Source organism: Chelonoidis abingdonii, chromosome 24 (genome assembly GCF_003597395.2).
Source record: "Chelonoidis abingdonii isolate Lonesome George chromosome 24, CheloAbing_2.0, whole genome shotgun sequence".
NCBI classification, from domain to species: domain Eukaryota; kingdom Metazoa; phylum Chordata; order Testudines; family Testudinidae; genus Chelonoidis; species Chelonoidis abingdonii.
The window spans coordinates 22,539,682-22,565,281 of NC_133792.1; the positions used below are offsets into that span (position 1 = coordinate 22,539,682).

Genomic DNA, 25,600 nt, shown 5'->3' on the forward strand with positions numbered 1-25,600 from the left:
CGTCCATGAATGGTTTGTTCCAGTAGCCCACTTATTGTCAGATTGTCCTGGTTCCTCAACATCTGGCGCGGACCTTGTTAATCTGGGCGACGTCCGAGCCGGAATGACTCTCCTAGTTCGTATCACTCTCATATTTGAGGTAGGCAGGTGAAGCGTTAGGGGTCTTTTGCCCAAGGACCCCTACTGGAAAGTTGGGTACCAACCAGGATTTGAACCCCGTCTCTCGTATCAAAGGGCGGTCTCCCGTATCAAAGGGCGGCGCTCTTAACCACTACGCTATCCAGTCGCTATATATAGATAGATAGATATCTATCTATCTATATCTATCTCTATCTCTATCTAGCTATATAAAAAAATGGATCGAACAAAACCAATTGGGCTAAAAAGATGTATTTATCTAAGACTGCATAATGAGCCCATTACAAGTAAATTATATCACCTATGTATGGTGGACACACCTTGACTACGGAGTTCTTATAATTTTAATATTTCTTGTATGTTTTTTCTTCATTTGTTTAAAAAGATACCAGAACAACAATTGTCTTGATTAAGCAAGACAAGAAACCTCAGTGAGCAAGTCCTGAGCTAACTAAATGTGGCACCACTGGTGTCTGAAAGGTTAAAATACTCCCAGTCTAGCTTTATATTACACATAACAGATAAAATTCACTAAAGAGATTTAAATCAAGTGTTCCTTGTAAGTATACTTTACTGACTACAGATATCATGTGCAGGAAGTCTACTCTAAGCTAACATCACATAAGTTTGGCTTGTTTTAATATGCCAGTCAGTCAATCAGAAGAGGTCTTTTTAGAACCCTAAGGGTTCTACCCAAGTCTATCCTTAAAGTAGTGTATTAATAAATAGATACAATTTTTCCCTACAAAAGGAAGATTGATTAATACCACAGAGAATCCAATCCAATGTCTATTTTTAATTGGCTAGAAGGGATCTTGGTGAATGGTATTAGATATTCCTTGCTCAGGGAATATGGGCCTGGGATATTAATCCTACTTTATTTTGTGGCAATGGAAAGCTTGATTAGGCTACAAATGTTTTAAATCTACATTAATTTTGTAAAATAAGTTAAGAACTTCTGTTAAAGCATCACAGAACACTCAAATATAGGTGGTAATTAAATATAGTCACCTGTGGTGTTTCATGACCTTTTCTACTATAATTCTGAATAAAGTCCACTAGCCCATGTACCACAGTCTTCACTGCCACCATTGCATTTTCCAGCTGCTCCCATGTTGGAGAAGTTGCATCTACAATTGATAAATTTAAAGCACATTTTAACAATAATTCCAATATCGTCTTAAATGAGACAACTTTTATTACACTAGAAACACCCAATACAAGGATTAAGAGGAAACAATCTTGAACAGCAGCTTAAAAACATCAACTGATGGGAACTGTTTAGAGCATCAAACAGAATTTATTGTCAGTATAGTTATATTTTTCATAAAAAGAAAACGAAAAAAAGTGTTTTTTTTTGTTTTTGTTTTTTTTTTTTAACATTTATTAGCACCATTCACATACCTGGATTAGGATCTATGTTTGCCAGAAGCTCCAAATGAGGCCTAAGTCTGTTTAAGTTTGCTGGATCACCTGTACGTTGCAAGACAATTGTCAACTCCTGTACACTTTTTGCAAATGATTCTGGAGACTGGAGCTGAAAATAAAAGTGACCTTAATGCTCTTCATTCTATAAACTGGACATTTTAACAGAAAAAGTATTCTCATTTTCTTTCATGAGAGATGGGCTCCAAAATGAGATAGGTAGTGTCTTCAGATTGCATATAGTAATTATCAGTGGTGAGAAATTACAATTCTCAGCTCAGAATCTGCCCTATGAAGCTTCATCATAAGACACAAAACTAGAATAAGTGATTTTTTTTGCACAGCTTCTCTGTGACCTTTGTAAGCACTAAACATTCTGAAAGGGCTTTGTACATAAAGATTACGTAAGAAAAAACAGCTATCCTAGTCTCTAGTCATGTTAAAACTTAATTAAAATTAGAGGTTATAATAGCTTAAAAACTGCTTCAGCATTACACCCTTTAACTATTAAACCTAACAAGAAAAGGACACTAAATCTGTCCTATTGACAAACCTTGTCAATAATGGATTGCATGTGTGACTTATGTGCCAGGTCACCATAAAGGAGGGAAGACCATTGTTCTGGTGATATTCGAAGTCCTGCTTCCATGGCAATGTGGACAATTTGGGCATCATGTTCCCTCCGCAAAGCCTCATAACTCCGAAATTCCTCTTTAAGTTGCATGAGAGAAGAATCTTCATCCCTTTTCGTGACCTAAAAACAAGAATTCAACAATGCTTGAACACTTCATATTTCTTTAATTACAGCACAGTCAATCAGAGTCCAGCTGATGTATAAACAAGTGTGCCATGGTATATAGCAGTGGTTCTCAACCAGGGGTCCGGGGCCCCCGGGGGCCATGAGCAGTTTCAGGAGGTCCTCCAAGCACCGTCAGCGTTAGACTCACTGTGGCCCAGGGCAGAAAGCCAAAGCCCCACCGCAGTTACCGTGGCCCAGGTGGGCCATGGAGATTTTATAGCATGTTGGGGGAGGGCCTCAGAGAAAAAAAGGTTGAGAACCTCCCTTTGCATAGAGAATCAACATTTAGTTCTTTCAAATATTCACCCCCCTGCAGGATACTAGAATTACTGCGGGCTAGCCAGATAATCCAGTGTTGTATAGATAGTCAGTATGAGGACATGACATCAAGTCCAATCACTGCAACTAAGACAGAAATTGGATTTGTTTAAGTCTTTGAAGATATGATGTGGTTTGCAGGATATACAGCTATAGGATTAGACCTTCAGTTCCACTATCATTTCAATATACCCAATGCTAAAAGACAACTCAAAGAGAGACAGGAAAAGTTCAGAATTTAATTGGTAAATGGGGGGTGGAGGGGGAGGATAATTATAGAGTGCGCTGTAACTTTTTAATCTAGAGCAGGGGTCGGCAACCTTTCAGAAGTGGTGTGCCGAGTCTTCATTTATTCACTCTGACTTAAGGTTTTGCGTGCCAGTAATACAGTGTAACGTTTTTAGAAGGTCTCTTTCTATAAGACTATAATACATAACTAAACTATTGTTGTATATAAAGTAAATAAGGTTTCCAAAATGTTTAAGAAGCTTCATTCAAAATTAAATTAAAATGCAGAGCCCGCCAGATTGGTGGCCAGGGCCCAGGTAGTGAGAGTGCCACTGAAAATCAGCTCGCGTGCTGCCTTCGGCACACGTGCCATAGGTTGCCTACCCCTGATTTAGAGTATACTTTACAGAAAGACAATTAGTACCAGTACAGTATTAACAAAAATACCTGGTTCTTACATACACCTTTCGTCTGAGGATCACAGTTAACTTTATATACACATTAAACCTCATAAATACACTTTTGGCATAGTTAGTATTATCCCATTTTATTGATGGCTAAACAGACACAGTAAAGCAAAATATCTTGGCTAAAGGTCATTAATTGCATCAGTGACACAGGCAAGAAGAGAACCCACAAGTTCTGGCTCCTAGTCCTTTAACTCTTGTGCAACGCTGCATCTTCATAAAAAGAAAAGTAAAGATGTGATACACATTTTATGATTGTCCATAAAAACATCCCACGGATCTTGTTTTGAGGGAAAAGGCGTTGTTGCTAATGGGTCACAAATCCAATTACTGCTTACATTATGTAAATATTAAGTATATTCTAGGTCTTCTAGCAGAATATGTTGAAACAAAAATTTAACCATCTTCCCATGTCATCGAACATAAGAGCTTTTGTATCAAATATTGATATTCTATCAAACATGTCCAGAACAAACTACTTCTTTGTCAGTTGACATTTTATTGCCTTTCTGGGCCAATTAATTTCTTAACGATCGTGCTCTACATTACCATACAGGAAGGCAGAGTTCAATTCCTACTCCTGCTCTCTCTCTCTTCAGAGACGAAGAGTTGGGAGCATTCAGTGGAAAAGAGGCATGATATAATAAATGAGAGACTTAAACATTTCGTGTTCATTTTATAATGGATGCATCAGTACTGAATGCATTAGGACTCACTCTCCATATATTTCAATCTCACCATCTCTGTGTATGCAGAGGCTACAGTTAGTAGGATTAGATGATTAATTGGTTTTAGATCAGGTTCTTGATGCTTCATTGTATCTTTAGAATGGGTAAGATCTGAATTTGAGTAGCACGTTGCAGGTGAAATATATTCATGCCATATTGTTCCTCAGAACTATATGCTAAACATTGCTGATGTATCAAAAAGTTTAAAAAAATAAAACTGGTATTAAGTTGCAAAAAATAAAAAGCAAGTTTTCATTTTAAAATTATCCAGTCTTTTACCTTAAAGCATGATGCGCGATACAGTAGTTGCACAACATGACCAATGCTTGTTTTTGATGCCTGAGGAAATCTTGGTTCTAGTCTTTGCACAACAAAGAGTACCAAAACTTTTCTTGAGAGTGCAGAGCCATCTTCAAGTGCCAGTAACACAAGTTTCAAAGCTTCTTCTTGCATAGCTTTAAACAGATGTAAAAAGGAAAAAAGAAATCGTCATAAGAAAAGTAAGACTACCACATATTAACAGTGTACACAGGAACATTTGGTTTGAGAGTTCTCGTCCACAATATATCTTAACTATTTTTAGTCCAACAAAATAACCATAGCAAAACACAGTCAGTGAAAACTTGCCTCATTTTAAGAAATCTGCTACTGCAGATATAAAGCAGTATGCAGAAATGCTTGAAATGCAGTAAGTGGTTCCAGGTAAAAGGAGACAGAATGATTCAAGGCTCCCTGTTTTCAATAATAATGGTGCTTTTTAACTTTTGGTTTTACATTGCAGTCTCAACATTCAGCCTTTGCTATTTCATATAGCTTGCCAAATTTATACTAGGAAGCTGCATGAAATCTAGCGGTAGGAATGGCACAGGAATATTAGAACTACCCATCAGAATTACAAGTTCATTGCATTGCCAACTTACACAGAATCTTCTGATGAACTCTGCACTCAATTTGACATCAATTTACTGGTAACAGCTGGTTTATATCAAAGAGTCCAAACCCATAAATTATAACTTAACTGCTTGTAGCACAGTATTACCATGCAACCTGGGCTGGTGGTTTTGGACTCTATGGCTTAAGATATAGGCACAAACATATCTGAATAAGAAACCTTGTGCCCATGCGCTAATCATAGTGCTCAGTACTATCAGCATGTTACATAACAACACTGGGCTCCAGACAATAACGAAAATACATCTATTTATAATGGGGTGAGATTTGTGGAACATTTCCCTGTGGTATGTAGGGATAGACCATAATAAAACCAAGAGTTATACTGGTTAGAATACCCAACCTTCGCCCCCCTCCCTTAGCTCTTTCCCATAAACCTGGAAAACAAGAGCACATCTACCTCCAAACTGCAATGACAGGACTCCCAAGAAATGTTCTTTCCAGTAAGAAAAGAAACAGCTAGATCCCTTCTGCAAGAGTCCTACCTGGCCCTAGAAACTGGCATCCTCGTGCCCTGACAGCAGCCCAGAGATTGGCAGACAGTTGCTGAGGGTTCTGGTGCTGTAAAATCAGTTCTGTTACAGTTCTTTCACCAAGTGAGCGTGCTGCCCGCAGGGCTCTAACACGACCCTCCTCCTCCACCAGCTGACAATTCACCAGCGTCACCAGTTTCCTTTGCATTGGACGGCTCAGGGCACTCTGATTCAAACTAGCAACTCCTTTAAAGAAAGAGGTAAATGGTCAACTAAGTCTTAATAAGAAGACAGATTGATCAACTAAGTGAAAGGCAAACAACCATTTCTAGTATAGGCTTAAATCACAGAACAATGCCATATCCCACCATGAACCCTTATAACCTAAGAGGCCCCTCACCGTCACAACACTGATCCAACAGTACTGATCCTTGCTGTTGAAGTATCTTCCACTCAGCCCCCCACTGCTTATCAAGATCTGTACTAAATTGGTCTATTTTCGCTCTATGCCCCTTTTCAGTGCCATGTTTGTTTGATACCACCATGCCATTTTTAGCTTTTATCTAGGATCCCCTCCTCATTTTTGGAGCGTATGACACTTCAGACAGCTTTCAACATGGACTACAGAACATTCCTCAGTTCCCTTCAGATCACCATAACAGCTTTCTGGCACTTCTCTGTTTCAGTCCATCCCTTGTCACTACAATCATACATGGATAGCTGACTAATAAATGAATTTAAATTAAAGTCTTACATCTAACTATGTCAAATCAAACCACCCTGTCTAGTTTATAGGAAAGGAACCCAAACTCTTTGCTTAGGGGGGGAACATTATTAAATGAAAAGCAATATTAGTTACCCTCAAAAGCAAAACCAATATAGCTGCTAGAACAGGGGTCGGCAACCTTTCAGAAGTGCTGTGCTGAGTCTTCATTTATTCACTCTAATTTAAGGTTTTGTTTGCCAGGAATACATTTTAACATTTTTAGAAGAGATCTTTCTATAAGTCTAAAATATAATTAAACTATTGTTGTATGTAAAGTAAACAAGGTTTTTAAAATGTTTAAGAAGCTTCATTTAAAATTAAATTAAAATGCAGAGCCCCCCAGACTGGTGGCCAGGACCTGCGCAGTGTGAGTGCCACTAAAAATCAACTTGCATGCCGCCTTCGGCACGTGTACCATAGGTTGGCTACCCCTGTACTAGACTGTTATTTACCAAGCACCATAGATGTACAGTAACCAGTAAAGACAAAGAAAAAGTTACCAGAAAGATAGTTGTTCTATCACTTCACAGCCCGAAACCAGTTAGCACTGAGAATATACTTCTGTTAAGAGTAAGCTTGTCTGATATACCAAGACTTGCAGAGTTTTAAGACGACTTACCCTTTCCTCCACTTAGTGGCTTTAAGTAGAGTGCCAAATCCTCAACACATTTCTTTGCTACCTCATAATGTTTGTTCTCTCCTAGGTTACTTAACTTTATTGTCTGATGATCTGGTACCTACAAAAATTGCAGAGGAAAGAAAAGGGAGTTGTAGCCAGTGTACACAATCTTTCACAGGACCTGCCTTAATCACCTTATCACAGTATGAGCACCATTATTGCTAATTATATAACACCATAGATCTACACTGCTCTTCACAAAGAAATGAAAGACAGGTTCAACCCCAAGGTGTTTGGAATGTAATAATCATAATACAGAAAGGGATTATAGAGGATGATGGTTATGGTGATGAAAAATTATGATATTGTTACAGTACATTTCTTGTGGTGTTTTTGGGTTGACACATTAAAATTTGGAGATTAAAAGAGGAAAACAGGGCACGAGGGGAGGACTGTGATGGAAGATCAGCTGAAAGAACTAGCCTCTGAAGGGTTATTTGAAAGGTAAGGTGTATGATACACAGGGCCTGGGAGAATGATCAATGCATAGAGGCAGCATGAGAAGAAGTGCAGAGTTGCTTGTAGGAGATCAAGGAAGTGACCAGATGCAATTAACTGGCCAAGAGCAGAACACAAAAAGGTGAGCAAGGAGAAATTAGAGATAGAAATGTAGCCAAGCACAGCATGCTCTGTAGTCCCTGAAGGGAAGAATGGTGAGTCTGAACTTGGTGGATGAGTCACCGTGAGCATGATCTGGTCAGAGTGGCAGAAAACAAAGGGGATTTTAGTTACAATGTACTGAACAAGCTAACATGTACTGTGAGAAGTGGGGCAGTCGGAGGAAGTGAAGATTGCAATAGGCAGACACGTTGACTATTACAAACACTATATTAGCAACAGAGAATGAAAGAAATATATGAAGTTGAGAAAGGAAAACATACTAGTGTATGACACTATGTTCCATAACAAACACAATGATTTTTTTTAATATACATATTGTTGTCACATCCGTCTGGATGACAAATTAAAATAAGCAACACACTAAGCAGTTCACAATAAAATGCATCCTCTGTAGGTAGCACCCCAATTCTTTTAAAGAATTATTAACTTGCAAAAGATAAAACTCTTTGAAAACACATGCACAAGGGTACAAGAGAGACAGATTATTTACTTACAAGTGTCCTTGAGTGCGATGCTGACTTTATCAACATGCCTGTGCCACCACTAAGAGGCACGGGAGGGAAAAATGTCCAATTCAATTAGTTGATGTGACACTCTCAAGTGCAACCTAAATACCCTCATCACAGGTGTTTCAAAAGAATGGATGTCTGAACCTGGGTTCAGAGGTCAGATTCTTTTCAATGTAAGTAGTAACATGAGGTTTTGACTTAACTAGCTCCCAGTGAGAAGGATGAATGAATGTAGTCTGCAGATTAATTTTTCTAATGACACTTCTGATTGTCCTCTAGGTCCAGGAGGCATTTATCTACATGCTCACACAGCAGTACACCCAACCATATTGGAAGACGCTCTTAAAATCATTTTACAGACATATTCTGTCGAGAACTGTGGCACATTACAGGATCACTGTTATAACAGAGTTTGGCCTACACAAGACGATGAAATATTGTTTTAGTTGTGACAAGGGTCAGCTGTCTGGTAACCTGGTCCCTTGTTGTGATTGTCTTTGTAGCGTACACAGGCCTTCAGATGCTATAAAGATCAGACCTTTTATTTTCCTAGATTGGAACAGTGAGGATGTATTCCTGCTGCAAGGGTAAAATGTAAATGGTAATGTTGGGAAAAAGTAAATCACTCCTTAAGTCATACCTGGGCTCCAACTAACTGGAGAAGTGCAAAGTTTACTGGAAGCACATCGATGTCTGTGTTGATGGCAGTCTGGTCGAAAGGACATGCTTTGCGATGAAGCTTGTTCAGGCAGGTCTTACAGACAGTGTGTGAGCAACCTAAGCTGATGGGCTTGTGCACATTCTCATCAAACTCATTGTAGCAGATTGGACAGGACAGAAACTCCGTCCACTGAGCTGCCTGCACAGGCATTGTGGAAGCTGGACGCTTGTTTAGCAGACTAGAAGACCATTATTTCACTGTCCCGTATTTTGGCAGCTGTAAAGTGAATGAAAAGAGGATGTACGGTAGTTTCTACACAACATTTTACAGTCATTTACAATAAGTTTTTAATTTAAAAAAGGAAGATTTTAACATTTTATGAAATAAAACCAAAAACCTGATGTTGAAATCCCCATATAATGAATCCAACCTCCATCTCCCACCCCGTCATCTCAATCTATAGTAACAGTTCAGTAATCCCATCACATTCTGCTAGCTAGTGTACACTAATCCAGGTTGTAAGCTTATCTTCAGTAAATGTCATCAATGTTTCTTGTATACTCATGGAATTAAAAAACTTTAAGGAAAAACATTGGGTGGCACATGAAAGGTTAAAGGCAGAACCTCAGATACAAATCAAGTTCACAATTTTCAAAAACTACCACCACTCCCTAATAATAGAAGGGTGGTGGGAAGTCAAAGAATTATTATATTTGTTTTATCATCATATAAAGTGGAGTGCAACATGATCACAGATGTTTCATCCTACTGATCTTGTTCAAATTTAAACAGGTATCAGGATAAACATTGCTTTATAGAAATACAATCCATTATACCCTTAAATTTTTTGTTTTTAAAAGTAGTAAAAAATATTTATTGCTGGAATGGGAGAGTAATTCTGTGCTCATATCACCTCCCTTATAACAGTCCATCAGAGGACTGCTCCCGGGGACATACATTTCTCTATTTGGATTTTACACATTCGCTACCTCATATTCATAACAGTGAAACTCCACGTACGTAAGTCTGTGGCAGAAAGATCTCTGCTGTACTGGAAATCCAGGAATTTGGGGGCAATGACACAGCTGATACTTTGTCATACAATTGTTTGCAGAGCATAGCACTGTAGCGGGTTCCACAACAAGGAAAGGTACAAATATGGAGACCAAATTACAATATGGAAAAGATCACCAAAAAATCCAATATAGATCCAACAAGCAACAACTTCAGTTTATTATAAGCAGGTCTTTCCTTTGAAATATTTCACTTTGTGCAGAGAGGTTCCATGTAAATCCTATGTAGAAATATGTTTTAAGGGAAAAGGGAAAATTTACTCATATATTCTGAAAGACACATCCCATCTGACAATCTAAAATTAATAAAAACAAGCCTAAATATTTAAAGACTACTCCAGCTAAGAAATTCAGCTAAACTATTTAAATTCAAGCCTTCAACACTGACAATATCAAACTGGTAGGTGCTTGTAAAGGTTTAAACTAAACAGCAACACCCATAACTACTATGCAATAATTTACCTGGTGGCTTTGATGTTACCAAAAGCCTAGAAACAAGATGGCTTGTGTAAGTGCTATTAATTAGCCTGTCCAATTAGCACTTTTCCTTTTAAAAATACAGATGAACTCACATTACTCCCTACACTGCTATATTTATAAAGCGTTAAAGGCTCAATACAACATTTTCTTTTCCAAAAATGAAAATAAGGTAATGTTATTGTTTTGAGGAAGCCAATAGTTCCTCCGTCCCAACTGAATTCAACAAGTTTTCATTCTGAATCAATTATTAGCTGTTCTACAGTTCAGTTAGTGATGTCAGTATATGTTGGACCACTAAAATACTTATTAGAACACTGCATAAGACTTGAAAAGTAGATTTTATTTTATTTTATGATCATCTGTTTAGAAATTCTATTTAGCACGGAGAATCTAATGCTCTTTAAGCAACAGGATGCTTGTACAAGATGTTCTTATTTCAATGAGATTTTCAACATCATTTGGGAATTACTTTCTTCTAATTTTTGTATAACATGTAAGACAATGTAGAAATTAAACTTTGACCTCATCCCACTGACACTAAATGTGGATCCAATATCTTCAATACTAAGTGAGCACAGTCACACAGTGAAGTATGTTTTTAACCCTACTATAAAGGACACACGTTACTAGGGAGGGACATAGACAACTTTTTTAGGCAAAACACTGCATACCTGTAAGGGTTATTATTGTTACATCTTCAGATATGGATGTTCAAAAGTATAATAAGCAAGACTAAACAAAATTCTAAAAGCATCCTGATTTCTCTATGAATTTAAACGTATAATGCCATTTAGTTCCCCTCAACCCTTGGGTATCCAATGGCGGCAAACAAAAATGCAAATGTAGAGAAAGGATCTATCTGTCTAGGAGACTTCAGTTAGATGTTTTCCTTAAGACTTCCCACCCTTGCTACCAAAGGTTCTGCTATACTACTGCTAATGCCAGTGAAGACTCATTGCTGGTGACCAATAGCATTTTCATCTCTGTCAGGTTAGACAACACAGGTCACATATTCTAAATCTCCACCACTGCTGTCATGACTAGCAAGTGGGAAAATTTTAAGAAGTCTAGTACACATACAATGTAGGTATTAGCATGACACGAGTCTCCATTCCCACGTCCCTCATTAACAGAGTCAAAGGGAAGTAATCTTTATTCAGAGAACAGATAGATGCTTAGCTTCCACAATTAGTTCAGAAACTTGCAGGTAACAGTAGCAGCTCATTTTCCAGGCTTTTAAATAAGGGCTAGTCACACTTGAATCACTACAGCTGCACTGCTGTAGTGCTGCTGGTGCAGACCCTCTACACCAATGGGAGAGAGCTTTCCTGTTGGCATAATTACTCTACCTCCCCAAGCTCTCCTGCCAACATAGTGCTGTCCACATTGGCGCTTAGGTTGGTGTAACTTACATTGCTCAGGGAGTGGCTTTGCCACACTCCTGAGCGATTTAAGTTATACCGAAGTAAATGATAGTGTGTACAAGCTAAGAGTCATTTTCCTGATCTGTGCTGGAACATAATGTAAACAAAACATTAATTCTTCAAAGAGTATGCCAGCAGCTTTTAAGACCTTATTTTGACTATTTAATTATCAAAAATGATGAGGATCCTATTGAGAGAGTGTGCTGACCTTCAGATTTCTTGTCACGGAAGAATCTAATTAAATCAGCAAGAGCTGGGGAAAGTTCTCAACTCCTAAAACTTCAAGCAGCCATATTCAGAGGAGGCCTTCAGTACTCTGTTTCATGCATGCCAACAATTCTGATATTTTTGCTCTCCAGTATCTTCAAAAAGGATTCTAACTAAAGTCTCCTAATTATCAAGTCAGTTTCTTAAAAAAAAGTATAAAGCAATTTTTGTACAGACCCCTGTTTTTTCTGCCAAGGAACACGTTTAGGAATGTCCTGTTGAAAAACAAATTGCTCTATTTATCTAAAAATTGAACATAAAAAAAAGTGCCCTACCAAAAATCTGACAAGAACTGTCAACTTAAAAATCTAGTCTTTTTTAAAGAGACAAACTGAAAGTATTTTCAGGTGCTATTGTTACCCTGGAGTTGTCCTGATCTTTCTATGTGAAAGACCCACACACACAGTATAGAAAATGACTAAGCACAAAGTGCTGTCAAATACAGAAAGTAAACAAACGAGCACTTTTTTTATTTTTAACAGTAGGTAAAAATATTCAGACAAAAATGATTTTTCAGCTGTTATCTTATTAAGAGCAGCATCTTAGATAACTAAACCTGAAGATTTTAGAAGTCTAAATATACTGTTTGCTATTTATTATGTAACTATTGCATTTAGGACAGACTAGTTCAGATAATCAAGTTTCACTTTCTGCTTCTGCTGCAGAAGCAAAATGCTGTTGAGTTTGAGTTCACAACCCTGCAAGCGAATGTTTAAATTTTCCTATCAGCCACGAGTGAACTTGACTTTCCTTCAAATATTAGGATTTTTTAAACTTTATAATCTGTGAAGTGGATTCACCATGGAACGATATGGTATATGGGGCTCATATTTTAAACCACTTCTGGTATGCTTACTGGATCCTGTAACCTTTCTTATGGGCTTGACTCAAAACCCACTGAAGTCAATTAACTTCAGTGAATTTTCTATCCAGCCCAATTCTAATTCTACTATTAAGAACTTTGAACTATTAAGGATTGAGTGCATTAAGCATTACAAATTACAACATGGATTTAGTTCTAATATTAAACAATCTTATTATAATTTTAACCATGCTACTGAGATTGAGGTGTTCTTTACGTAGTAGCTAGTTGCAGACAACATGTGATTTTAAAATGGGCCAATTTCAAGGTATCCATTGCAATTTTCCATTTGTGCAAGCAGATTAATCACTTATTTGGACTATAATGAGTAGGTTCATCAAGCCTTCCTTTTGAAGTTACTTAAAGTTGAAAGCATCTCATCTAGTTCAGTAATTTATTGTCCAAATTATCAAATGATTAGTATTATATTACTTCCTAAAAGGACTTTAGTCTTCCATTTATTATTCTAACAACCATCACATGCAGATCTAAAAAACTGGGTTCATATTTAAGGCCCAGGAAGTGGAAGTGGGCAGTCCCAATAATAGCCCTGCATCTTTTAGCTCTGGTGACTCGAAGTGAAAATAAATTATCTTTAGATAGAACAGACTTGTTTGTTTCTGCACATTGCATCACGTCCATCACATTTAAATCTACTAAATGTAAAGGGAGTTGTTCAATGACCATACAGGACAATATTCCAAAATACTGTTCTGATCTGACTTTTGATTGGAAACCCGCATTTAACTCTGGGGAAAGCAGAAGTAATCATACTGTAGGAAGGAACGTTTGTTTTATTTAAGAAACATCACATCAACCTACCGCAACTTGAAACAGACCAAAACAAGAAGCTACTTTTTTCATGGCTTCTCATATTATGGACTTGAGCTAATAATTTTCAAAAACCTGGCTTAGTCTTCTATTCCACTATAACACTTTTCCTAGATTAATTTATGCATGTTTCTACGGTGATCATCACTGTCATAAATTATAAAATTGTCTACTTAGACTTTAGCCTTTGCCAAGCACCTATTGGAAGATTTGGAAACTGTAACACTGTTACTATTTTCCCAGTACCTAAAAAGACTTAAAAAAAACACATTTTTTCTAAGACTATTTGTTGAAACATGGCTATACTATGTAATGCACTAGTATAATATAATATAAAAATGACTCTGATTTCTAGATAAACATTACTGTTCACATATACAAGTTTTTTTGGGGGCAAATGCCAGAGCTCTAGCCACCCCAGGAGGTCAGTCAAGATGCTCTATTTCCTATTCAAGCACCACCACCAGTAACAAGGATTCTGCATGTTAAGATGTTCCCTGAGTTATACATCTGTTTTCTGAAGGGTTTCAGAGGTGTAACTGAAAGCTGAACTTGGCCTTCCCACAATCCTGATGAAAATCCATCTCCCATAGCTGTGTTTTCAGAACTAATAGGAGGTCAAAATGGCACAAATATTTGTCACTAAAATCAGTGAAGCTTACTTTGAATACCAAAAAAAACTATGTTTGTTGATTACGAAGGTGCTATTTTTATAGTTACTTTCAGAGAAGATCTGCACTTAAAGGGTGCTATTTTTCTGTTATATACAAGGTTGAACAGAGAACCAAAGATCATGTGGGGCAATTCAGCCCAGACACTAACACATTTCACAAATAACTTTTCGAGCAAGAGTTAGTAATTCCCTAAAGACTAATTTTCATGAAAGCAGAGGGATTCTGGGAGTAGCATGAAGACACATTTTAGAATAGTAAAACTTGTACATAGATTCACAGATTCTAGGACTAGAAGGGACCTTGAGAGGTCATCGAGTCCAGTCCCCTGTCCAATTTATTCCAGTGTTTAACCACCCTGACAGTTACGAACTTTTTCCTAATGTCCAATCTAAACCTCCCTTGTACAAGGAGACAAGTTATGTTCAGTGGGATCCTACATCCAATAAGAAAAGCAAAGATGGAGGTACTATTCATGTTCAGGTCATTAATAATTATAAGATTTTATGCAGCAAGCTACATTTCATTTATATCTAAAAGCTGATTTTCCAGAAAGCATGTTAGATATAAATATATGCATCCTCTGCCATAAGTCAGCCAAGTCAGAAAAGATCAATACTCAAGGCCGAAAAGAATTACACTTTAAGCAATCTCTAGTATTACCATTAAGTTGACAGAATTGTATTTTTTGTATGGCGCTATACTAATCTATACAAGATGGAAATGCTAATTACTACTACTAGGTGTTGAAAAACCTTGTTAATATTGAAGAATATTGTTCACATTAAATAAGAAAGGCATATAGATCTAGGGAAAGCATAGTTAATTACTAAGGATAAGAATTTGATGTTTAATGGAACACTACAGCATGCCTGCAGTATATGTTTTAAACTCTGAAATGTCCAGTGATGTCTTTTAAACAAAAGAAGGCTGAGGGTCAAATAGAGATCTATCTGGGTCAAATGGTTACTAACAATTTCACTAGTATGTTCTCATTTAACATTCTATATTATCTGTTTTTCCTCTTAATGATAATTACAAGAATGTAAGTTTATTTTTCTAATCAATATGAAGAGGATAAATTGGGCTACAAAAAATAACCAACTTATGGGGAGACCCAACTTCTTCATCTAAAGAACAGATATGGCACAGAAAAGACATCTAGAAGATCTTGCTACCAGAATCTTTCCTGATATTGTGTGGACTTTGTCTGAATTTCAGTTTATTTGTAGGCATAAGCATCTTCCCCTTTAACTCCTTTAATCCTTCCTACTAAATCAATACTCCTACCAACCAGTCATATTGCTGTTCTTCTCTAAACTTCCTCCTGACTTTTGTACTTAAAAATCTTCAGTTTTTCTACAGGAAGAGAAGAGGAAAGGTGAGTGTGCCTACTAAGCACCCTGCATCAAGCATGACCAGATGGAACCACCTCCAGGGCCTTGTCTACACTACTGTTTTTCTTCAGGTTTCCCCGCAGGTGCAGCCCCACAAGAGGAGTAAGAGTGGAACTGCTCATACAGTCAGACCGACTGCCCTCCACACTAGAGCGCATGATGTCTAGCCCTCCTAGAGCAGGGTTAGTTGGCAGTGGTCTGTATATGTCAGTCGTCCCACTGGTGGCGGTGCAGCAGTGGACAAGCAGAAGAGAATAATGCCAGTTTAGACACCGCCTCAGACTCATAGACTCATAGGTCAGAATGGACCAATATGATCATCTAGTCTGATCCCCTGCACAAAGCAAGCCACAGAACCCTACCCATCCACTTTTATAACAACCCCAAACCCATGACTGAATTATTGAAGTCCTCAAAATTGTGGTTTGAAGACCTCAAGCTGCAGAGAATCCATCAGCAAGTGACCCATGCCCCATGCTGCAGAGGAAGGCGAAAAACCTCCAGGGCCCCTGCCAATCCGCCCTGGAGGAAAATTCCTTCCCGACCCCAAATATGGCGATCAGCTAAACCCTGAGCATGTGGGCAAGACTCACCAGCCAGCACCCAAGAAAGAATTCTCTGCAGTAACTCAGTTCCCATCCCATCCAACATCCCCTCACAGACCATTGAGCAGACTTATCTGCTGATAATCCAAAATCAATTGCCCAAATTAAACTATCCCATCATAACATCCCCTCCATATACTTATCAAGCTTAGTCTTAAAGCCAGATAAGTCTTTTGCCCCCACTACTTCCCTCGGAAGGCTGTTCCAGAACTTCACTCCCCTAATGGTTAGAAACCTTCGTCTAATTTCAAGTCTAAACTTCCTAATATCCAGTTTGTACCCATTCGTCCTTGTGCCTACATTAGTACTAAACTTAAATAATTCCTCTCCCTCCCTAACGTTAATCCCCCTGATATATTTATATAGAGCAAGCATATCCCCCCGCAGCCTTCTTTTGGCCAGGCTAAACAAGCCAAGCTCTTTGAGTCTCCTTTCATAAGGCAGATTTTCCATTCCTCGGATCATCCTAGTAGCCCGTCTCTGAACCTGTTCCAGTTTGAATTCATCCTTCTTAAACATGGGACACCAGAACTGCACACAATATTCCAGGTGGGGTCTCACCAGCGCCGTATATAACGGCACTAACACCTCCTTCTCCTTGCTGGAAATACCTCGCCTGATGCATCCTAGAACCGCATTTGTTTTTTTAACGGCCATATCGCATTGGCGGCTCATAGTCATCCTTCGATCAACCAATACTCCAAGGTCCTTCTCCTCCTCTGTTGTTTCCAACTGATGTGTCCCCAATGTATATCTAAAATTCTTATTATTAATCCCTAAGTGCATGACCTTGCACTTTTCACTATTATATTTCCTCCTATTACTATTACTCCAGTTTACAAGGTGGTCCAGATCTTCCTGTATAGTATCATGGTCCATCTCCGTGTTAGCAATACCCCCCAGCTTTGTGTCATCCGCAAACTTCATTAGCACATTCCCGCTCTTTGTGCCAAGGTCAGTAATAAAAAGGTTAAATAAGATCGGTCCCAAAACCGATCCCACTGGAACCCGTGGCCTCTGCGTGCAGCCCAGCAGCGACAGTCGTGGCGGTGGCTTTGCAATGCAGACCCCCGGCCCTCAGAAACGGTCTCTAAGCTCACCGCACAGGAGCCCTCAAATAGCAGCTGAGATTCTCCAGCAGCCCGGCCAGGAGCGGAGCCGGAGCCAGACCCAGACCCGGTGAAAGCCCCCCGGCCGCCAGCCGCACCGCACACGGATCAACCCCCACCCGGCAAGGGGGCTGCCGAGCGCTCCCGCCGCTGGGGCCTGGGCCGGGGTCTGAGCGCGCCCCTGACAGCGAGGGGGCGGGGAAGGAGCTGACGGGCCCACTCCTCCGAGCAGGCAGGCCCACCCCGAGCGAGGGGCCCGGCCCGGGAGACCCGCTGCCGCAGGGCACCCGGGGGAAGGGCGGGGTGGGGCTGCTGCAGGAGCGCCCTGGCTCCCTCCCCCGAGGGAGCGTCTCCTGCGGGCCAAGCACGGCCCCTTCCCTCCGAGCCAGGCCCGGCCCCCGGCTCTCCCTGGCCGGGCCCCCCCCGCCGAGCGGCCCTACCTGCGAGGCGCGGCCGGGCCGGGAGCAGGAGGCGGCACCGGCCTCTCACACTCCATGGGGGGGGCAGCCCGGAGCGGCCCGGCGGTGGCAGCAGCGGGGGCCTCGGCGGCGCCTCCTCATCGCGGTGACAGACGGGAGCCCACCCCCTCCGCCCCGCTACTATCGCGAGAGCAACCAGGATCACGTGAGAGGGGAGCCGAGGCTGGCACCGCCCCCTCACACGCACCACGTGACAGCGAGTCCCACGCCGGTTGGGTGAGCGGCAGCCCTAGTGCCCTGTGGGAGGCGAGCTGGAGGAACCACAGAGATGAGCCCGCTCTCCCCTGCAGGAGGGAGGGTGCATGGGAAAGGGACCTTTCCCCCGCCCCCGGGAGAGCAGCCAGGCTCGTGCGATGACAGCCCGGGACTCCACCGGCAGGGAACACGCCGGCCCAGGGGAAAGAATCTAGTTCATCCCATTCCTTGGCCTTCAGGGAAGAAGGACCATAGTCCTTGCACCAGGCTGTAGCCCTGCAGCTGCTTGAAGCCTTTCTTGTATTAATACAGCTCAGGAGCAAACCGCAGGCTGCAGCTAGAGGCATCACGCAGACTTTTGGTACAGATACTGCAAGTTGACCATGTTTGTTTACTGAGCTAGGGCCTTCTTTTCCTCCTCAGTAACAACCTGATACAGAAAGCAAAAGCAAAAGCAGGGTTAGTGGAAATAAAGATGCCAGGCTTACTTTCCTCTCTCTCTACAAAAAAAGGCAGCAGGCCTTTTGCACTGTATAACCATGAAGAGCTTTAAGGGGCAGTTACTCCGGAAGTTGAAACTTCAATCAGGGACATCTCAGAAAAGATCTGCAACAACCTCAGTTTTTTGCTACATTCTTGCATTTCTGTTTCTGGAGGCCCATGATAATTAAGTAGGCCATGTCCAGCTTTAACGAGTTAGAATAAAAGTTGAGGCAGTATAAATTCTGCATCCTTTGCTCAGATAAATCATTTATCTTACAGACTACCACAAAAGGTGATTTTATATATGTATGTAACAATGTACTGCGTTTCCCAAAATGACTAGCACTTGAGAGTGTGGTTAGAATATTGAGTCAGAAATAATTTCTGAAATAAATGGACAGTTTAACATAATATTCAATACATTAAGGCAGTTTCAGAATCATGACTTTCCTCAAAGTTGTGTATATATACAAACAATGCCTCTTATTTCCATTCCATTTTATTTATGTTATAAATAGAACAAAGGGTTACATTTTAAAAAAATGGTACAAGGGGAGTTGTATGCATACATATGCCTGAGTCCAGTTCTCTTATAACAAAATTCATCAAGAAATTCTAGCCACTGAAGAGGTACACAGCTTCCTCTCAGATGTACATGCACTACAACAGCTGAACAAAAGTTACCAATCCTCACACAAAAGGTGCATATCAAGATTGTAGCCTCTATTTCCCCTTTATCAGGGAAACATCATGAGTAATACACACCTAGATCAGGCAATGATTGATTGATTCATATTGCTGAGACTCATGCACTTGCCAGAAAGGCATTTTAGTTGAACAAACCCCAAGATAGCCAAACCAAGGCTTTATCTGCCCCAAAACAGCACAATACATTTAACTTCTATTCTACAATATTTTAAAGGGTCCAATTTAAAAGGAGCATCAAGTTTTCCCTAATTTGTTAGTTTAATACAGTTCTCCAATGTTTTCTGACATCTCCTAACATGTAAGGAACTGATTTTTAAAAAAAGTGAAAATCTGCAGGCACAAATGAACAGTTAGATATAAACCTGTATGTACACCCATGTTAACATTTGTTAATACAGTAACCGAGAATACAGAGTAAGTGTATGGTTTTGGAAGTCAGGTGAGCTGTTAATGTTACCATTAACAACATAAGACATTTACAAAACCAAAAATGAAACATTTGCATTTGTTACCATGTGAGGGACCCGCACACCCATCACTAAATGCAAGGTCAGCAAGACTGCAAACACATATTAGTCAATGAATACAAACCAAAACTAAAAAAAAATGCCATAAAAAGCAATTAATCACAATTGTAAAACAGCCATGTTTGAAACTTAAAACTCGCAAAATTCATTATGCATCAGTGTTCAGCAAATAAGGAAACAAAACCCAAACCCTGAGTTTGGCAAATATAATTGTTAAAGTTAAGAATGCCAGAACAATGTTGTCCAAATTATGTATATTGGATAAGAGCAGAGAGATGAAAGATACATTATGCTTAAAGCACTAGACTGGGACTCAGGATATTGTTTCAGCTGGCCAGTTATGCCTTCCTTGGGCATATCATTTGGGCCCCATTCCCACAGAGACTGATATACATGCTTAACTTTACACACTGACTAGTCCGCCAATTCACTTCAATAGGACTACTTCACACTAGGTAAAATGAACTGAAGCATGTTCTTCATTAGTCTCTCTGTGCCTCAGTATCCCTGAGGGTACTGTAAAATAGAGATAGCAGTACTTCCTATCACCCTCTAGCTTATCTGTTTAGATGGCAAACCCTTTGAGGTAGGAATTATCTCTGATGTTCATGTGCAGTGCCTAGCATAATGGGATCCTGAACTCAACTGAGACCTCTAGGCATTATAAGAAGTGACTGGTAAATCAGTTATTCAAAGCGTGATTCTAACTATCAAGTGAAGAACCTATTACAAATTCATCCTGAAACAAAGGTAAAATGACTAAAGCATTAAGCCTGCCAAAACTGGGTTTCCAGTAGAGAGCAGTCATCATACCAGTACAGTTGAACATTGCTATTATAGATGAACAACAGTAAGTTACACAGTATATAGTGTGCACACAAACACTACCTAACTGGCTGGTGAGTGAAACCCCCAAAAAAGAGTGGCTTTTGTATTACAAGATATACAGGAGGTTAACTAAAGATATCCCTTTGCAACTGACATAAGATCAATGTGGAAATATATCCTTACATGGTATAAATACACAAGAAAGAGCACTGCTGTTTTTTTCCAATTCAAGAGGATCTAGAATAAATGGCATTATTCCACTTCAATAACTATATATACTCTTTATTTATACCACATTAAAATGGAAGAAACATATATGCCACTCAACGACAGGCACAAGATAAAGAGTTTGAGTTATAGGGCAGTTTGATGCCTGCAGGTAAAACCATGAAGTGTAACACATCTACCCAGACACATACAATAGTGTTTTACAATATCATACAATTAGAGACTGAAGAATCTTCAGTGTCCAAACTGCTCCTTATACAGAAAGAATGCCTTTCTAATAGATATAGATTCCTAATATCTGACAACTTGTAGCTCAGATTTTCACAGCCGCAGTACACATCAGATTTACAAAACTAAGACAAACAAAATACAATCAGAAGACAAAGAATTAATTTAGGGTTTGATTACTAAAAGAAGTGTACAACCAAACAATTTGTACCAGTGAGAACAAAGCTGTCAAACAGGTTGTTAGAAAACTTTAGAACATGAATAAAATGAGACTCTATTAAGTTAAAGGTGAACTGAATAGTGTGTGTGTGTGTGTGTGTGTGTGTCTTTTACTGCTTCTCTATTTATAAAGACAATTTTAAAGCTTCATTAAAGAGTTTTCCTGTTTTTATTTTTTAAAACTACACACTTGAGAATCAGATACGATGAGTGTGGTAGAAAAATCTATATAGAATAGAATAGGCCCTGACTTCTTTCTACTAAAAGAGCCAACAATTTGTTGAACCGGGAAAGTGATCTCACCATAGACTGAAACAAGAACTTAGAACACTCAATTGAGTGGGAACGATTGACTCCCTAATAGGTACTGACATCCCTTTCCCCACTCTATTAAAGGTTGGGAAATAAACAGTTCAGGTTTCAGCTCGTTGAGATATGAAGGGTCCTTCAAATATTAGTATTGTCCTCTAATGGGAGGAGGAAATCTGAACGACAAGCACAAAGAGTTCTCTTTAGAAGAAAAAGTTTTACAGAGCGATCTTTTATCCGTACCATGAGTACTTGTAAAGGAGCACAAATTTTGTTCCGATATTTAGCCATTTATCTTCAAGTAGCAAACACTATCCAAACAATTGCACCCATACTAGGTTTCAACACAGTAAGCAAAATTAGATATTTATTTGCACTTGTCTCCGTTACATGAAGATTTGGTGAACATCTGGCATTTCACTACAACGGGGTTTTAAATAGAGCATGTCTTTACAGCTATCCAGAGATCCACTAATCATAGTCTATTTTGATCTGTGTAATTGTGTCAAGGTTTGGTTTGTCACCACCATTCCTTCCGTGAACTGAAGTCAAGTGCTTTTTTAGGGCAGATTTGTGTTTAAAGTCCATGTCACAACAATGGCATTTGTAAGGTCTGTCCCCACTATGAATATTCAAGTGGTCCTGAAGCGTGCTTTTAGCAGTAAACGTCTTCAGACAAACCATGCATTGGAATGGGCGGATGCCCATGTGCCCTCGGATATGCCTATTGAGATTCTTCTTTTGTGTAAATGTTTTCCCACACTGTAAGCATAAGAAGAGTTTGTGCATTTTTAAGTGTCTCAGATAGTTTTCAAGGTGGACAAATCCTCGGGGACATTTAGGACATTGGTGCCGCCATGAATAACCAGAATCCTCCAGACTCTGAAACCCACTTAGGGTTCCTTCTGTATTGTCACTGACAAAGCCCTGAAAATGACTCCCAGGCACTTCTGTAATTCTACTCTCAACAGTAGAATTTATCAGTGAATGTTGTGTTTCTGGAAAATATAAACTTGTTTTAGAAGAAGTGCAAGGCTGTGGAAAATGATCATTTTGCACATTGGCTGTGTTCATGGAATCCATCCTGAAGATACAAATTTCATCATCTTTATATCCTATTTCAACTGTGGAAATCTCAGGAGTCTTCATGTCCTTTCTTTCCGATATTAAGCTTTGCATTGCAGGTTGTAAGACATCCCCTTTCTCCCGTTTTACATTATACTCTACATTAACAGGGCTATCTTCAGAAATTTCAATTATTTCACAGTCTTTATCCAAACTGTCATCTTTATTTCTCAGCTCAGTGTCTGAGGAATGACATTTCTCTGTGTTCTGATTACTGTTCTCCATAGAAGCATCAATTTCCAGATATTTAGACAATGCTTCGGTACATTTCTCTACAATGTGGACCATCTGAAGATAACTTGCAGCAATGAGATATTTCAAAAGCTCCTTCTTTTTAACTTCGAGAGCACCAGTATAACAAGACAACAGTAACTTTCTGCCAACCTCAGCACTCTGCAATATGGTGATTCGCATTTGTTTTGACTGATTGAGCAAAAACTGATCCCTCATAAATGTGGAGCAGGCAGCAAAAATCACCTTGTGTCCATGAAACTCTGTGTCATTGATATATATTGATACATCGCAAAATAAATTCTGCTGTCTCAAGAGGTTCATCTTTTGCAACACAGCATCCCCTTGCTGTTCAAATTGGAAATGCAGCACATCTGAGTCAGTAGCCATATTAACAACCTATTGAAAATGCACAACAGAGACATTACAATTCAAGTATATCATTCTGGATGCAGCTTTCGCTATCTCAAGCTTCCGATCTGATATTTACTGAACACAATTTCATCAGCAGTTTAAAGCTACCCACCGAGCCACTACATATACCAGTACTAAATAGCGTTTACGCAGAGCATGGCTCGAAAGCTGACTTAGGTCCTTGCAACTGGCCTGGTTCTGTGTTCCTCTCTAGCCAGGCCAGGCCAGGCCAGGCCAGGCCAGGCCAGGCCTCCCCCCCCCCCCCCAAATACTGTCAGCAGGAACCACCCCTCATATCTAACCCTTACTCTCGGCAAGGTGCCTGCAAGAGCCCATGGACACAAGTAGCATTAGCCAGGCTTGGGCACAGCTAGCTCTGAACACTATTTAAAACGGCTATAGCGCCCTACCTCGCAGTGCCACCCTCCCAGGAGCACGACGCCCCGCAACCCACCCGCCAGACCTTGCTGAGCTTCCTCTCTGCCCGAACCCGCTCCAGTCTAGGCCCAAGTGCAGGCGGCTGGAGACACCGGAACCGGAACCTCTTCCCTTCCGAGATTACCACCTTCTCCTTCCACGTTTCTCTGCCCCGAACCGGCTGCGGGGGCCCTGACAGCAAGCACCAGCCGCACAACAGATGAACCGGAAGCACATTCCCAAGCCCCCCCCCCACCGGAAGAGACCTTTGTGGAGCGCTCTGTCACTCCCCTGACCCCAGCTCCGGGCCTCCCCTGCCCAATAGGACGAGGCAGCAGCTGAGCTGCGGCTTCCGGGAGCCCGGAAGTGGTTCGCGCCTGAGGCGGATGTGTTTCCTTTCGGACTCAGCAGTGCCTGCCCTGCTGCTGGACTCTCAGACTGATGTGGAGAGACAAGCTCCGGGCGGAGTCATCGGGCCCCATTATTCCCCACGACGGCGCCGGGCGGGGGGCGGGGGGCAGGGACGAACCCTCCCCCATAGCGGGAGAAGTGTGTGTAGGGGGTGGGAGTGAGTCCTACTCCCTTGCCAGGGACTAGCGTAGCTGGAGGGTTTACGAACCCCGGCAGGGATCCTCGCACATACCACAACCCCATCACTTGCCCAGCTCAGGTGCGGTGGCTCCAGCAGGCAAACTCCAAGCATCACAGCTGGTCGTGAAATCATCTGGGGGCACCCACATCTTGAGGGTGACGGCTGCGTCTCCAGGAATGGCAGCCCTGCCCCCGGTGGGCCTGCGGGCTACGGTGGTATATTACATTCCTGCAGCTAGCCGAGCTTCAGGCCCATTCAGATGAAATTTGTGTATAAATGAGCCATTTTCCTTATGGCTGAAAAACAGAAAGGCAAGGGGCTTAGAAGGAAGTTTAGAATAAGTATTGGCATTGCTACAGTGCCTCCAAGCTAAGGCTCTCACCGCATTGTACTAACAGATTTAGTCTCACAAAAGTGGAGTACAGGCTCCAGGGAGCAAGGCACCAGATGAAAATGACGCAGAAAGACCATCAATTAATTATCCAAAGCCACAGACCATGCCAGATCCAGAAGATCAGCTTAAGAAAGTCAAAGTCTTTTATCCTTTAACCACAAAACTACCCCTTTAGATTCCTTTAGGACGGAGTCAGTTGTGCTAATAAAGAGTGACTCATGTTGGATATGGTACGCTCTTAGTGACATTTACTTAAGTCCCTCAGAGATATCTTCCAAGATTAACAGACGTTTTGGAGCATGAGCTATTGTGGGTGAATACCCACTTTGCATCTGACGAAGTGGGTATTCACCCATGATAGCTCATGCTCCAAAACGTCTGTTAGTCTATAAGGTGCCATAGGACTCTGCTGCTTTGACAGATCCAGACTAACATGGCTACCCCTCTGATACTTCCAAGATTGTCCATCAGTAAGGAATTCCAGATTTAGAAACAAGGGTCTGCTCATAATTCAGGCATTCTAGTAGAAGGCAGAATTAGGCTCAGTAGTTGTAGGGAGGAAAATAGTTACTTCTCATCACCCATAATACCACTCACAGAATTATTGCTGTTTGGGGCAAAAAATGCAGAAACCCTACACCCTAAATCGGATATTTAAGATGACTTTGGTTTTCCTTTTACATCACAGTGAGTAAATAGTCATTATAAATCCTTGTGATCGGTACAGAACATACCATAAAA

At 40.5% G+C, this 25,600-nt stretch overlaps 2 protein-coding genes and 1 non-coding gene across 6 annotated transcripts in view; all 3 read right to left on the reverse strand.

Annotated features, from left to right (window-relative positions):
• The window catches only part of RC3H2 (ring finger and CCCH-type domains 2), a 48,567-nt gene extending 30,459 nt beyond the window's left edge, over positions 1-18,108 (reverse strand). For all 3 annotated transcript variants that reach the window (XM_032767656.2, XM_032767655.2, XM_032767657.2), the window contains exons 1-8: positions 17,923-18,108; positions 8,743-9,039; positions 6,913-7,030; positions 5,540-5,773; positions 4,383-4,558; positions 2,117-2,317; positions 1,543-1,675; positions 1,150-1,268 (exon numbers count right to left, since the gene is read on the reverse strand). In XM_032767656.2, coding sequence (XP_032623547.1) covers positions 1,150-1,268; positions 1,543-1,675; positions 2,117-2,317; positions 4,383-4,558; positions 5,540-5,773; positions 6,913-7,030; positions 8,743-8,973 — 1,212 coding nt within the window. In that variant the 5' untranslated portion in view covers positions 8,974-9,039; positions 17,923-18,108. The remainder of the gene's footprint in view (positions 1-1,149; positions 1,269-1,542; positions 1,676-2,116; positions 2,318-4,382; positions 4,559-5,539; positions 5,774-6,912; positions 7,031-8,742; positions 9,040-17,922) is intronic.
• On the reverse strand, positions 1,776-1,891 carry LOC116817520 (small nucleolar RNA SNORD90). The gene has a single exon (XR_004371943.1). It is a non-coding gene; the product is annotated as a small nucleolar RNA SNORD90 (small nucleolar RNA).
• A 1,014-nt stretch (positions 18,109-19,122) lies between the features above and the next one.
• On the reverse strand, positions 19,123-24,097 carry ZBTB6 (zinc finger and BTB domain containing 6). 2 transcript variants are annotated; one of them, XM_032767684.2, is made up of 2 exons: positions 23,920-24,097; positions 19,123-23,441 (listed from the first exon to the last, which is right to left on the reverse strand). In XM_032767684.2, the coding sequence occupies exon 2, from the start codon at positions 23,430-23,432 to the stop codon at positions 22,158-22,160; it is 1,275 nt and encodes a 424-aa protein (XP_032623575.1). In that variant the 5' UTR covers positions 23,433-23,441; positions 23,920-24,097; the 3' UTR covers positions 19,123-22,157. The 2 variants fall into 2 exon arrangements, with proteins under 2 accessions (XP_032623575.1, XP_032623574.1); XM_032767683.2 differs by having other exon boundaries at positions 24,022-24,096.
• Between the last annotated feature and the right edge of the window lie 1,503 nt (positions 24,098-25,600).

Bases quoted from the DNA above. Each gene is read 5' to 3' on its own strand.
- ZBTB6 (XM_032767684.2), bottom strand. From the start codon at position 23,432: ATGGCTACTGACTCAGATGTGCTGCATTTCCAATTTGAACAGCAAGGG.